Source organism: Trachemys scripta, chromosome 2, assembly GCF_013100865.1.
Source record: "Trachemys scripta elegans isolate TJP31775 chromosome 2, CAS_Tse_1.0, whole genome shotgun sequence".
Lineage (NCBI taxonomy): Eukaryota > Metazoa > Chordata > Testudines > Emydidae > Trachemys > Trachemys scripta.
The window spans coordinates 146,415,994-146,429,792 of record NC_048299.1 but is presented as its reverse complement, the minus strand read 5'-3'; the positions used below and the strand labels follow the sequence as shown (position 1 = coordinate 146,429,792).

Below are 13,799 nucleotides of genomic sequence, written 5' to 3'. Positions count from 1 at the left end.
GTTGGGGGGGGGGGGGGGGGCGGGGGGGGGGGGGGGGGGGGGGGGGGGGGGGGGGGGGGGGGGCGGCAAATTCCATGCCTGCCTGAGTTTGGGAGGGGAAACCCTCCCCCCCATTCCTCTCCCAAACTACATCGAGGTGTTCGGAGCTGGGATTACAACCTAGAACTCTGGCTCTTATTTCATGGTTGAAAGAAAAGAATGCTAGAAAAGAATTCTAATGGAGACACAGCACTGTCGTTTTCACCACAACGTAGTTAGGGGAGGTTAAACCCCCTCTACGGTGGACGCAACTATCTACAAACAATCGTGTTTTCACTACATTTTTATAGGCTGTCTATGGTCCTGATACGGCTCCCACCATTATCCCTATTTTACAGATGGGGACCTGAAGCACAGAGAGGCTAATGACTTCCCCAGAATCACACAGGCAGGCTACAGTCAGGTCTGGTCTACGCTACAAATGCTGCACCACTTTGATGAAGATGCCTTAGTTATTCCACTGCCACGAGACGCGGTAGCTGTGCCAGCAGGATAAGTGCTCTTGCTGACATAGCTCTGTCTACACTGGGGGTTAAGATCGCTATAACTAGGGCTCTCAGTGGGTGGATTTTTCACACCCTTGAGTGACGGAGTTATACCGAAGTAAGTATGCAATGTAGACCTGGCCTATGTTAGAGCAGGGAATTGGACTCAAGTGTCCTAGCTTAGCGCCCTAACCACTGCCCCATTCCTCCTATTGAGTTCGCTAGCTCAGTGTGAGAAACCCCTTATTTTTGCAATGACAGAGTTTGTGCTTTTCGGCTCTGTGCGCTGTCTAATTGAACAAGCCACCAACCAGCCGCTAGAGCGTGCTCAATGGAACCTCTGCCACCTATCTAGTCCCACACTTAACCCTTATAAGCACATTGTAGTTACACAACAGTGGAGAATGAGACACATTGCTCAAAATGAGGTCACTTTTTATCCTTGTGAAAACAACATTCTCTAATGCATGCCCATCATCTCAGGGCCACGTCACCATTCTTGCATCCTTCTGCTGTGACAAGCTGAAACCAAGATGGCCTGCTACACATGTGTTTAGTGGATAATTTTCTGCAGCTCAGGTGTCTTGAGTGTTCGTCTGTTGGCCTGGTAGCCACCAAAGAAGCAGACCCTAGCCCACAGATGTGTCACATCTTCAGAATTAACCTTGTTGGATAACCTGCTTGACAAACTCGCTGACATTAGTTTTAGTGGACTATATAGACGTCATCAGTGCTGTTGCACACACAGGGACTAGAATGCTGGACCTTCTTCTTGGAAAAATACAGGCCTCTACCCTTGAACTAAACAACAATCACTTGTATGGTGTCTCTCATAGGTGGAATTACATCCCGCTTGGCTTGACTTGCAGGGAGGGATAGCTCAGTGGTTTGAGAATTAGCCTGCTAAAACCAGCCTTGTGAGTTCAATCCTTGAGGGGGCCATTTAGGGAACTGGGGTAAAAATCAATCTGGGGATTGGTCCTGCTTTAGGCAGGGGGTTGGACTAGATGACCTCCTGAGGTCCCTTCCAACCCTGATATTCTATAACTATCACCTCATCAGTAAGCCCAATTTTCTTCCAGAGGAAGACATGCATGCTTTTTGTAAAACAGCCCTCTAAAATGTCATGCACAATGAGGTCTTTACTATTCAGTGTTCAAATCAACCTATAGAATTCCACAGTCGAGATAGAAGTCGTTACTGATTGCTATAGTGTGGTTTAAATATTTCTGTAGAAAGGAACTCATTTCTTACTAAACTCTGTGAAACCTCAAACAAATCTACAGGAGTATTTCATACGTACTGCCCAACAAGCAGTAATATTATAAGGCCTTTAAGGCCTTAAGCGTCCTATGAGTTGGTATTTTCCCTGGGTGAAATGTTCTTTTGCAATTGTAGTGCTGAATCGAATTAAGCTGTAACAAGCACACGGAATCTGCAAAAAGCCCTGGGCTAGTTTTCTTGTTTGAATTTTAATCTGAGTACATTAAAATGCTTTCAATTTCCTTTCTTTTAATGAAAGAAATGTTCATTGTGACATCCTGTTCACACAACCAGATGATGCAAAAGCCCAAATGCTGCCTTGTGACACAACAAAATGCATTTTTCATGATGAAAGAAACTCTTGAAAATAAAAAGCTATTAAAATGGTGTCTGAAATGAAATCCAGAGAGCCTTTCCTTTCCATTGATTTATATAAATGTCCAAAAAGGATAGTAGATTCTATTGGCCTGGTAGCCACAAAGGAAGCAGATCCTAGCCCACAGCTGTATCAGATCTTCAGAATAAACCTTGTTGGATAACCTGCTGTTCTAGTCCGTGTGTGTGCAACGGCACTGATGCGGATTAACTATTCCTGATGAACTCCATGTGTGAACAAACTTATTGTGAGATCATTCAGAATAGCCCCCTTTCTCCCAACATGCTTTGCAAACTGAAATCAAAGAGCCAAACTACAGAGAGGGTTTACTTCACTCCCCACTGACATGCAGTTACCTCTGGGGTGGGCCCTGGGAAGTGAGAACAGTGCAAGGCAGGACTCTACCACAGTTCAGGATAGGACGTTATCATATCCATTTGCAACCCAAGGGGGAATTTACGTAGCCTGAATGCAAAGCTGGAGTTTGGCCAAGACTCCAGGGTTAATGAACTTCAGGCTCAGAAATGGAGGCGAAGCTAATGTGGTTGCTGCTCTGCCGTGGTGACTGTACTTTCCAGAACTGTCTCATGTTGTCATGTATTAGTGTTTTTCACAATGGAATATTTGAGACTGGGGAATACTTGACTTGTCTCTCTGGCTACAGGAACCTGGGGTTTATATGGCTTGTCCATAGTAAAGTGCTTGCCCTGTATAGAAATACGTTTATTTTTTAATTTAACCTTCCGTGTACATGCAGAGTGCATTTAAATGACAGGAAAAGTAGTCTTAAGAATAAACACACTGCAGTAGCCTATGTTTATCTGGCTTCGTTATTTTGGTGAACAATAAAGATCCCTTAGAGGGGAAGTGGCGGCTGAGCGGGTTGCTGATGAGTAATAAGCTATGGAGCTTTCACCTCAACATTATCAGTTACATCCCCACATCCAGTTCAGATGGGCCCACCTGTGAGCCTTATATGGTGGCCTGTGAGGTTTACAGGCAATTGTTATTCTACAATTGCTATTCCTGATTGAGTGATTAACTCCATATGTGGATGCTCTTATTCCAGATTATCTTAATCCACTTTCTATTCTGAATTATCTTAATCCGCTTTGGACGTGGATTAGGATAACTCGGAAAAAGTGTGTCCACACATGGCGTTAATCAGAAATAGTTAATCCGCTTTAAATTCATATTTTACCTTATTCCTGATTGTCTTTCACATGTACCAAGCCCTTAGCGTCTTCAATTCAAGGAGCGCAATCTCTACGTCACAAAACCCACCACAATGTGGCATCTTCCTTGCATTTCCTCAAGGATTGAACATAAAAGTCCCGTCTCCCAGAGCCCTGCTGTGTTCACTGTCTCGCTATGTACTTTTTCTTTATATTTCATTTGATAGCCTGAATATCTGTGTTCTGAGCCCAACTGCGGGGGATGTTTGGGCAACACTGAGTCAGTGCCTTAGAATTGGGGATACGTATGGAGCTCAATGAGACAGTCTCTTACAACACAGGGTGATCAGAGCAGAACCATGCCTTGTATGTGGATACAGACATTTCCGTGGTGTGATGCCTGATGTTATGGTAATATGCTGCACTTCACCTACCGCCTGCTTGCTGCATCCCAGATACATACTTCTGAAATGCATTGCCCTTGAACTATGAGTTGTAACAGGAACCACAGAGTATGCCTGCTTTCATTGCATTGTGCTCATGGCCTGGCTGTTCCTCCTAATCAAGGCAACTTCCCTCTGCCCCTGCTGCAGGGGGTTCCCAGTGTGTGCACTGATGTTTGTCCATGAAATGATTGCTCTACATTATCATGTGTTTGACAAGCTGTTTCTTAACTGATGGGACTGGGAGGTGGTGAATTTGCTTTTCCTTTTGTATACTGCAATGGATCTCTTTACACAGAGGTGAAGCACAGTGCTTCAGGAATGCTAGGTGAGCCTTTCAAAATGAACAAAGTCTCCTAGTCCCCATGCAAATAATGATGCTTTGCACTGAAGTATTGGTATGAATCGGTTAATGCACATCACTGCCCTTTGCTGGATGGAATCAGAACTGCAAGGATGTGTGTCAGAGACCCCGCACTGCTCACAGATAAATGCCTATTTAGCGCCTGTGGAGTCTCTTGGAGCTGGAGGCTCTGGGGTATGACTCAGCTGCACTCCATGAATGAATGAGCAGGATCGAGACAGCTGTGAAATCCTAAATGGCCACCGATTCCCTTTCCACCCGGTGCTGTCCATGTGACGCTCCTGCTAATAGTCGGTATTGACCCCATTTTGCAGAAGGTAGGAGTGAGGCACCGAATGGGGAAGTGACTTTCCCCAGGCCACATGTTGAGTCAGGGGCTGAGTCAGGTAGAGAACCCAGTGGTGGAATCCTGGCCCTGCCAAAATCAATGGGAGTTTTTATTATTGATTTAAATGGGGACAGGATTTCATCTCTAGGCCCCTGCTCTAACCATTGGATAATGCTGCTCGCTTGTAATCACAACTAGCCCGCCCTCAGAGTAATTCACATTCCCCCGCAGCAGAGCGTATTGTTCCGAAGTCTGCTCAGGAGTAGGAGTTCCATCGGCCATCCACCGCGCACCCTCCAGGACAGTGTTTCGGCTTTCACTGCTGTGTCCCCTCTGGTCCCTCAGTCCATGAGCCCCCACTTCGCAGGCCGTGCAGCAGGCAGTGCTTAAATTGCAATGAAAGAGGTGTCAGAGCTCAAGCAATTTTTGTACATTCGAACCTGATGCAGCAAGCCAGAGGTGCCGGGGGTATGAATTGCCAAGCCTAGAGGTGCTGGTGCTCAGCCCTCGCAAACATTAAGCGGTGGGAATAGGCCTTAGTGTGCTGCAGAGTGCACGAGGTCTGGGTGAGTCGGGCCAGCTTCACCAGTGCCCTGCACCTAGTGCATTTGTTTGCACTAGTGCAAAGTGTGTGCAAACACTGCTGTTCTGATCTGGCACCATCCTATGCCCATTTTGCACGTATGTCTAGGATGATTCAAGGTACCAAACAGCTGTAAACCGACCCTTTTGTCTTTGGAAAAAATGCAGTTTTCCAGGCCAGGCACAGCTATTACCTACATATTTGCCCAGCCAAGCTGACCTGCCGATGAGCTAGTTGGTAAAACTGCAGCAGGTCACCAGAGCAGCCAGTCTGCTCTTAAGTCTAACATTTCCCGAAACTGAATGCTGGGCTATACCCCTCAACCACGAGGCAAACGCTCAGTCTTTTTCAGCGCATCAACTGAACAGAAAGGACACCCACTTCCTCAAATGCAAAGAAAACAAACCCAGAAGCTGTGCTATTTATCAGTGCTTTTCAGTGAAGCCGGGGGCTGGTGGATGAAATGCAGCCGTTACTTCAGCTTCTCTGAATTAAAGTGTGACTGAAGAATTACCAAAGGGGGACCTGCAAAAGGGCCAACCAAGAGGCTTATGGTGCATCTGGAAAGCAAAAGAGAAAGCTTTGCAAAAAAGAAGAAGAAAGACAGAAAAGTACTTTTATGGGGTTGCTTACAGCCGAGCCCAGGAGGAAGTGCATTGGCAAATCAACCTCAAGCGAGACTTCATTTTTCAAGCGAGCTCTGGAGGGAATCAAAACAGGGCCCGGGATTAGAAGAAGTGGCACAGTACAGAGACGCTTGGAAAAATAGCCACGTTTAAAAAGCAAAATAAAACCCCGGTTCAAAATGTCCCTCAAGCTGCCACGGAATTGGGATTTCAACCTGAAACTGGATGCTGCAAAAATAGGTACCGTTATTTTTTTACACCCTTAAATTCCTGCTTGAATCAGGGGCCTGTCTGGCCAATGGATCTGATAAAGTGACTTCAGCCTCTGTGCCCACAGTGGGCCAGGTTCTCAGCTGGAGTATATCAGTATAGCTCTGTGGATGTTAATTCACGCTGCTTTACATCAGCTGGGGATCTGGAGGGCTTTAGGGCAAAGCAATGTGGTAGCCTGAGATCTGAGACGTTTGAGCGTGTTTCTCAAAGTCGCCTTTGCTTGGATTCAGAGGGGTTGGCAACAGCGTTGTGCTTTCATTCTCTGAAGCCTGGTGCTTTCTAGACTGCTGACCAAATGAAGGCTCATGATGATGGCCTACTAGTGTGATCTGGTTATTACAGGACTGAGAATGGGGAAACCTGACCTCTGCCACTGACTCAATTGATGCGTGACCTTGGGCAAGTCACTTAGGCCAGAATTTTCAGATGGGCTCAGCACCCACATTCAATGCTAAGCACTCAAAAATCTGTCCGAGCCCTTTTGAAAATCTAGCTCTGTATTTCTCAATGGCTTGGTTCCCCCTCTGTAAAATGGGGTTAATGATATTAGAACCCTTGGTTACCACAAGAGAAGGGAGTCAACCATTTTAGCAAGTGGGCCATTTAGCAGGTATGTTTTACTCTTTTCTAGGTGTGTGGGTTACATACTTCTAACTGATGAACCACATCCTGAGCTTCAGAGACTTCCCAGTTGAAATCCCAGACGAGCCCCCACTTGTAACACCGACAGACCCCGGTTGTCAGTGGGCGGGATCGAATCTGGGACCTCTAGAGCTTAGTGCATGAGCTAAAAGCCAAGTGGCTGTTAGCTAAGGTTGTAGAGCAAACTCATTTTATCTCTCTCGCTCTAAGCGGTCTCGGGGCCACTAGGTTGGACAGAACATCACACCCAGAAGGTGTGTGGGTTACACGTTTAGATCAAGGTATTCAGTTTAGCCTATTAAACCCTGAGGTTGCTACAAATTCGGTATCAGATTCTGGTTTGGATACAGCTGCTCAGCTACCACACTAATTATTAATAATTAATAATTAATGGAGATATCCCATTTCCTAGAACTGGAAGGGACCTTGAAAGGTCATTGAGTGCAGCCCCCTGCCTTCACTAGCAGAACCAAGTACTGTTTTTGCCCCAGATCACTAAGTGGCCCCCTCAAGGACTGGGCTCACAACTCTGGGTTTAGCAAGCCAATGCTCAAACCACTGAGCTATCCCTCCCCCTGCAGCCACACTGATGGACACAGTATAAATACCCAGATAGACAGGTAGCTAGATACATTCCATCTCTTCCGGTTAAAGACTGGGTTGTTTGGATTCAGGGGTTTGGTTCAGACCCTTCCCTATATTGTTGGCAAGATCATTTCTCCTTGATTTGCAATAAGACCGTTTGATGTCATGATATTTTAGATATCCTTTATACACTCAGACCTGAAAAGAAATTAGAGTGACACACTAGATGTTCTTCTCACTGATTACAAATCTGAATGATCTGTTGGAAAACAGACCTGGCTAGCGGGGACCAAATAGCATTGTCTTGTGGCATTGGTCTGCGCTAGCCAGGGGAATCTCCTTTGGGGATGTTCTGCATTGTGGAAGGGGGGTTGGGGATGCATACAGAACTGCACCCCCTCAGCTGCCTGTACAAACCAGAGTCAGAATGAAAGTAAGAGAAGAAAAAGGGTCCCACGCCCAGAGGAAACAGTGACTCTGCGTTGGGTGTGTTGACCCACTTGCCTATGTTACCAGCCGCCTCTGATGAATGATCAAAGAGTTCCTTCATACAGAGAGGCCTATGCAATGCGCCACCCTTATTAGGTAATCTCCTGTTTTAAGGGACCTCCCCAAATCTGACATCTGGTAAGCGCAGTTCAGCTCCACCTTTATTAGAAGGCCACCTCCATTAAGGAACCAGCTTTTTCCAGTCCCATTGAGAGTTTGCGCTAAGGGCCTCGCCTGTCATCGGCTGGGTCAGGGCTGGCACAAGGCTGAGACATTTAAAGGGGGCATTGGCTCTTTATTGGGGTCACCAGGGTTGCAGCTAATGCTGTGAATGAATTCACATGGCTCTGCTGGCTAAAATCAGTGCCCCCAGCCCCACTAGGGGCTTCAGAATATAGGACATAGGACCGGAAGGAACCTTCTGGGTCATTGAGTTCACTCTCCTGCTATGGCAGACAACTGCATCCTATAATCCAGCTCACAAACTTACCATGCTCCATCTTAAAACTAGCTGTTTGCCCCCACTGCTCCTGTTCGAAGGCGTGGGGCCTGGGTCTTCTGAAAGAGAGAGTTATTAGCTAGTGTTTGTCTCCCAGCACCTTGGTGCCTCAGATGTGGACTTAGACCCCACTGGGCTAGGTGCTGTACAAACCCAGAGCAAAAGAAAGGCAAATTCCAACAGCAATTCCAGGGATAAAAGTCTGCCTCGGGTCTGCTTTGCCCTAACCTGGCAGTCCCAAGGAGAGGCAGCAGTTTGAGGACCTTGCATGATGGAACAGGCTTTTTTGAGACCCTGCTGATCTAGCATGTTGAGAGTTTAGTTTCCCTATGATCACTCCTTATGTTTCTATTTACCTGCTCTGGTCAGTATTACACAGCAGCTCTGGTTGAGTCACTGTGGCATTTAGCTCACATGATGTAGTGGTTTCAGCACAAGACTCGGATGCCTGTTACTTCTGAGGGCCATTCCCAGCTCTGACACTGACTCCATTTGTGAGCCTGGGTCAGTCACTTTGCCTTTCATGGCCTCAGTTTCCCCATCTACGAAATGGGGTAAGTGATAAACTTTTGTCTCCTGGGATGGAGTGAGGGGAGACGTCATGTAGGGTGCTTTGAACATTCAAACATCATAGGCAATGGGTGTGCAGAAGACCACTTGGTAAGTGCACAAGTGTGGTACTGGCTCCCTGTAAAGGGGTGAATTCCACACAACAGTTGTTACATCACACCCTCGATTTTCCCTGAGCTGAAGGCTGATCTGGTCTCAACTGTGCTGGGCTTGAATCTGAAGGCTGCTCCATCCTGCCCCACCTGGGTCTCTTGCACATTAGGTGGTCTGTCTTTGCTTCACAGTTAACTCAGGCTCTTACCTGGGTGTTGCCTTTGAGCCCCTCCTGTCCACACAAAAACATTCATCTGAGTTTAGTGGTGCTAGCTGGCCTGACCGGGAGTATGGGCTAGAGCCCGGGGGCCTTATTCATTTGGGCTGGAACTTGCCACTTTGCGATGAGGATACAGGCTAATCCAGTGAAGTGCTCATAGTCTCCTAGTGCCTTCCAGTTCCCACAATTCCTCTCCTGTGCCCAGAAGGACAGACCAGTTCTCCCACAATTCACTGGGAAAGAACCACAATGTGGTTCAGCTCACCGCAGCCCAAAGACCACTGGGATATGGCCCCCAAAGTCCTTACCGACACTTACGGAGGAGCACAACAGCAGGGAAGAAGCAATGTCTCAGCAAGGGCTTTGCAGTGCGGCTGGGCTAGGCTAACCTGAGAGCTGAGACCTGAGTTAACTCTGCAGTGCAGGCCTACTCTCCGTGCCTGAGAGGTGTGTAGCATACTTGCAGTGTGCATTTGGAGCAACAGGAAATGACTTGATAACTTGCAGATGTTACTCTGCCCACAATATGAGCAGATAGAGGGATGGGTACAGAAGGCCTCATGAAACTGGCTTCCAGAACTTAGCTGCTACTAGTGCCACTCCACTCCTGTTCTCCAGTATTATTCCCTCCGCACCCTGCACCTCCCATCTCAGCCGATGGCTGAACTCGCCTTCAGGAGCCAAATTGCCTCTTCTCTGGTGGAAACCGGGGGCCGATATTTACAGCAGGGCCTTTGCAAAGCTCAGAGACTGGGCTCAAATCCTGCACTTCCTTGGTCAGGACAAAACCCTGTTGACTTCAGTGGGATCAGGATTTGGCTCTATATCTGGTTACCTCCAAAATATAAAGCATTAGTCACGAAAAAACAAAAGCAGAGGGGCCAGAAATGTGGGAGAAGCTCCTATGATACCGGAGTGCAAGGTCACACCTCACAGGAGACACCCTTTTGGAGAGGGCAGCTCCCTGCCCCAGCTGCCTCCACCCGTGTGACCCTACCTCCCCGTTCGTGTGGCCTCGTGACTATGCGTGTGAGGTCATGCTGGCCGGGTGCAGCAGGGGCATGCTTCCGAATGGTGTTGTCCAATACTGGATTATACCATGTTCCAGTTTTGTCTTAGTATCGGATGGGGAACAAACCTAAGAAAAGCAGGACTGTCCGGTTTAAAAATCAGACGGATGACCTGCCCAGTGATTTACCTGCCCAGGGATGTAATGGTAGCAAAGAGAAGTGGTTAAACTACCCAAAACTGAACTCCATATTTCCCCAATGAGACGTGGGAAAACTCCACTTACCCACATTTACCCTCAACTACCCTATTGGTCCTGCCCATGGCTTTAGCTGCAGGGGCTCCCAGCTCTTTTGGTCCCCTCCTCTGCAGGGGACTTGCAGTGGCTGACTCTAAGCACACATGCCATCGCCAGAGTACAGCTTATTAGGGGCTAACTCAGTGTGGTTAGTGCCTCATGCTTGTTTTTAAAACACAGCAATTTCCAGTCTGTGCTGCAGAAATGCCAAATAAATAGGAGGGTGGTGTCTGATTTGCCCATGCCACGAGTCCCCTTAAGAGCAGGGTTTCTGCGCTTGTGTAAGGAGGGTTCTTTAGACAGCAATCCAGTCCGTAGAGTTGTTCATTTCATCTTCTCTCGTGACTGCCCATTGGAAAATAATTACAACAGCCCATCTACTCATTGATTTCTCAGCCATCCTCACTGGTCTCCTGCCCACATCCTAATTTCAGCTCACATCTCTCTTAGCTTCAAGCAGGGATGTGATTGTTATAATTTTCTATAGCTAATGGAGAGAGATGGATTTTCTCTTCTAAGCTTTAGGAAGGAAACACCTAGACTCCAGGAACCACAGACTGAAACGCCAGCAGGTTCCATTTAGCCCATACTCAGCCCTTTGGATTGAGTTACAAATATATAAAAAGTTATTATAAAGAGAACAATGATCATTTGTTCTCCATTTCCACCAAAGGAGTCATCATCTAGTTTTGCAGCACGGGAGAGTTAGGGTAGATATTAGGAAAAACTTTCTAACCACAAGGATAGTTAAACACTGGAATAGCTTATCAAGGGAGGTTGTGACATCCCTGTCAATAGAGGTTTCTAAGAATAGGTTAGACAAACACCTGCAGGGATGGTTTAAGTTCACTTGGTCCTGCCTCAGTATAGGGGAATGGCTTAGATGACGTCGACATTCCTATTATTCTATGAAACTGTATGAAATTCAGGTCTCCTGATGGTTTTGACACCAATGCTATTTTAGGCTAGGCATTAACAAATGAACAAAATTATAACTAGAACTGGTTGGGAAAAAAAACAAAACAAACAAAAAAAACAAACTGTTTTTTGCCAAGAATTTCAATTAAAGCTTTGCATGTTACCAAGTATCAGGGGGTAGCCGTGTTAGTCTGTATCCAGAAAAATAATGAGGAGTCCAGTGGCACCTTAAAGACTAACAGATAGTTAAGGTGCCACCGGACTCCTCATCATTTTAATTAAAGCTTTGTTTGTTTTTATTGAAATGTCTTGAGTTTTTGTTGAAAATCCTAAATCTGAAACATTTTGGGTTTTCACGTTTTTATTTTTTTCAATGTCAAGGAAAATGGATGTTTTCAGCAGAAGTAGTACCAGGAACTTTTGTTGATTGTCTGGATACTTTTACATAAATAAGATCAATCAATCAATAAATAAATGTTCTTACTAAACCAGCCCAAAACGGATTGGGCATTGTTGCATTCTAAGGTCTTGCCTATACAAAAATGTTGAACTGCAATAACGATGCCGTTAGAGTGCTTTTTTATTGGAAGGATGGCAGCTTTTCATTTTATGCACCTCCCAAGTAGCCCCTAAAAACCATGCTGGGGATGGGTGTAGCCCTGACTCGGAAGGAAGAGTGCCACCAACTGACTCAGCAACATCACTTTTTAAGTGGTTCAGTCATGCAGACACAGTCACACCAATATAAATGAGCGTAAACCAGTATAGCTTATTCTAGTACAGGAAGGGGAACAAGCTATACTAACACTACGCGGCATCTGAATGGTGGCATAATGGCATCCACACGGTAGTGGTAAAAACCTCACACCCATAATCACCATATTTTAGGGTTGCCAACACTGTATTTCAAAAATAAGGGAGTGTTTTCTTAGCAGCCCTGCCACTTAGCTCAGTGGTTTGAGCATTGGTCTGTTAAACCCAGGGTTGTAAGTTCAATCCTTGAAGGGGCCATTTAGGGATCTGAAGCAAAAATCTGTCTGAGGATTGGACTAGATGACCTCCTGAGGTCCCTTCCCACCCTCATATTCTATGATCTCCTCCTGACAATATCCAAAGAACAGATATCCTTACCTTTACCCCTTCTCCCAATAGGATGACCAGATGTCCCAATTTTATAGGGACAGTCCTGATTTTTGGGTCTTTTTCTTATATAGGCTCCTATTATCCCCACCTCTTGTCCTGATTTTTCACATTTGCTGTCTGGTCACCCTACCTCCTAATATTATCATAAAATAATAAATAATAAATAATAATAATCATAATAATAATAAGTGGTACTCACCTACATTCCCCAGAGGTATTTCTTGCTGCTTTTTGCAGCACTCAGCAACTTGTTGTACAGAGATGAAAAAATAGGGGACGCGCCTTGTAATAAGGGACTGTTGGCAACCCTACCATATGGATACCAAGCATATATCAAACTTGCAACGGTACAAAAATCTGGCCAGGTCCCTGTCAGCTTCTCCAACAGCCAGCAGAGGGCGCTCTGTAGTTGTGTTTCCACTTTCATGGGGAGGACGGCATTGTGGCAGCCTCTCTGTTCTGTACAAAGCAGGACTTTAAAATGGGCACATGTAATAAGGAGCTGAATGGCCAGTTTACCCGGTTTGTCACTGAAGGCAAGTTACTTCAGGGGACGATATGCAGCCGTTGCTTATGAATACACAGCAGCAACTCTGGCCAGGAAGTTGGTGCTGAATGCGAAGGAGAAGCCTGGCTCGCTAAAATCACGCAGGTGGAATTTTAGGCAGCCAAGAGGCAACGCCCCCAAATTGAATAGGATCAGGGCAGCGGGTTTAACACCCCGCTTTGTGCAGAGCTTCCTTTACTTTTTACTGGAACGAAGGCAGCTCAGCCACCTGCAAAGTAACCCCGCAATCACTCTGCTGGGGTAATGGGCTTCACCCTCAGTCAGGAGGAAGAGCGCCACCACGGCTTGCAGCACATCTCCCAGGCACGTGTAAGAGGGCGGAGGGCTGAGTGAAGAGGCAGCACTGACCAGGCAGGGTGCGTGTGGACACGGCCCATTGTTTCCTAGCTGGAGGTGCAGCCAGGGTGTTTAGAGGGAAACAGTCAAAATCAGAAGCATTTAACAAAAGGAAGCTGCTCAGAATGTGCCAAGCTCACAGTTGATATCAGCTTCCTGTTCTGCAACAGCAACCAAAAGAGGGCCGGGCCGAACCGTTACCAGCCCACCCGCTGGGACCATCCAGAGAAGCAGAGGCAAAGGTGCCCGGGCACCGGCAGTTCAAAGCACAGGAGCGGAAATGGGTTGAAGGTGAAAGCTTTAAACAGGCCTCGTTCGCAAACCTGAGAGGGCCTTTATGCACACAGGGGCTGGGCTTCGAGCTTGTGAAAGCGGGAACCCACAGAGCTCCTGTGGTTTCTGGCCTGAAACCTGCTAAGGGAGTCAGTCTTATGCATCAAATTGAACAGGAGCACTTGTCGCACCTTGTGCTTTG

The 13,799-nt window shown here is 46.7% G+C and overlaps 1 protein-coding gene and 1 long non-coding RNA gene across 2 annotated transcripts in view; one reads left to right on the top strand and one right to left on the bottom strand.

The window, feature by feature from the left end:
* Positions 1-2,580: 2,580 nt before the first annotated feature.
* Positions 2,581-13,799, bottom strand: part of LOC117872926 — a 16,109-nt gene continuing 4,890 nt past the window's right edge. The window contains exons 2-3 of the long non-coding RNA XR_004644618.1: positions 5,672-5,756; positions 2,581-4,858 (exon numbers count right to left, since the gene is read on the bottom strand). This is a non-coding gene — a long non-coding RNA (uncharacterized LOC117872926). The remainder of the gene's footprint in view (positions 4,859-5,671; positions 5,757-13,799) is intronic.
* Positions 5,658-13,799, top strand: part of ARHGAP25 (Rho GTPase activating protein 25) — a 54,676-nt gene continuing 46,534 nt past the window's right edge. The window contains exon 1 of the mRNA XM_034761782.1: positions 5,658-5,922. Within this exon, the coding sequence (XP_034617673.1) occupies positions 5,862-5,922 (61 nt within the window). The 5' untranslated portion in view covers positions 5,658-5,861. The remainder of the gene's footprint in view (positions 5,923-13,799) is intronic.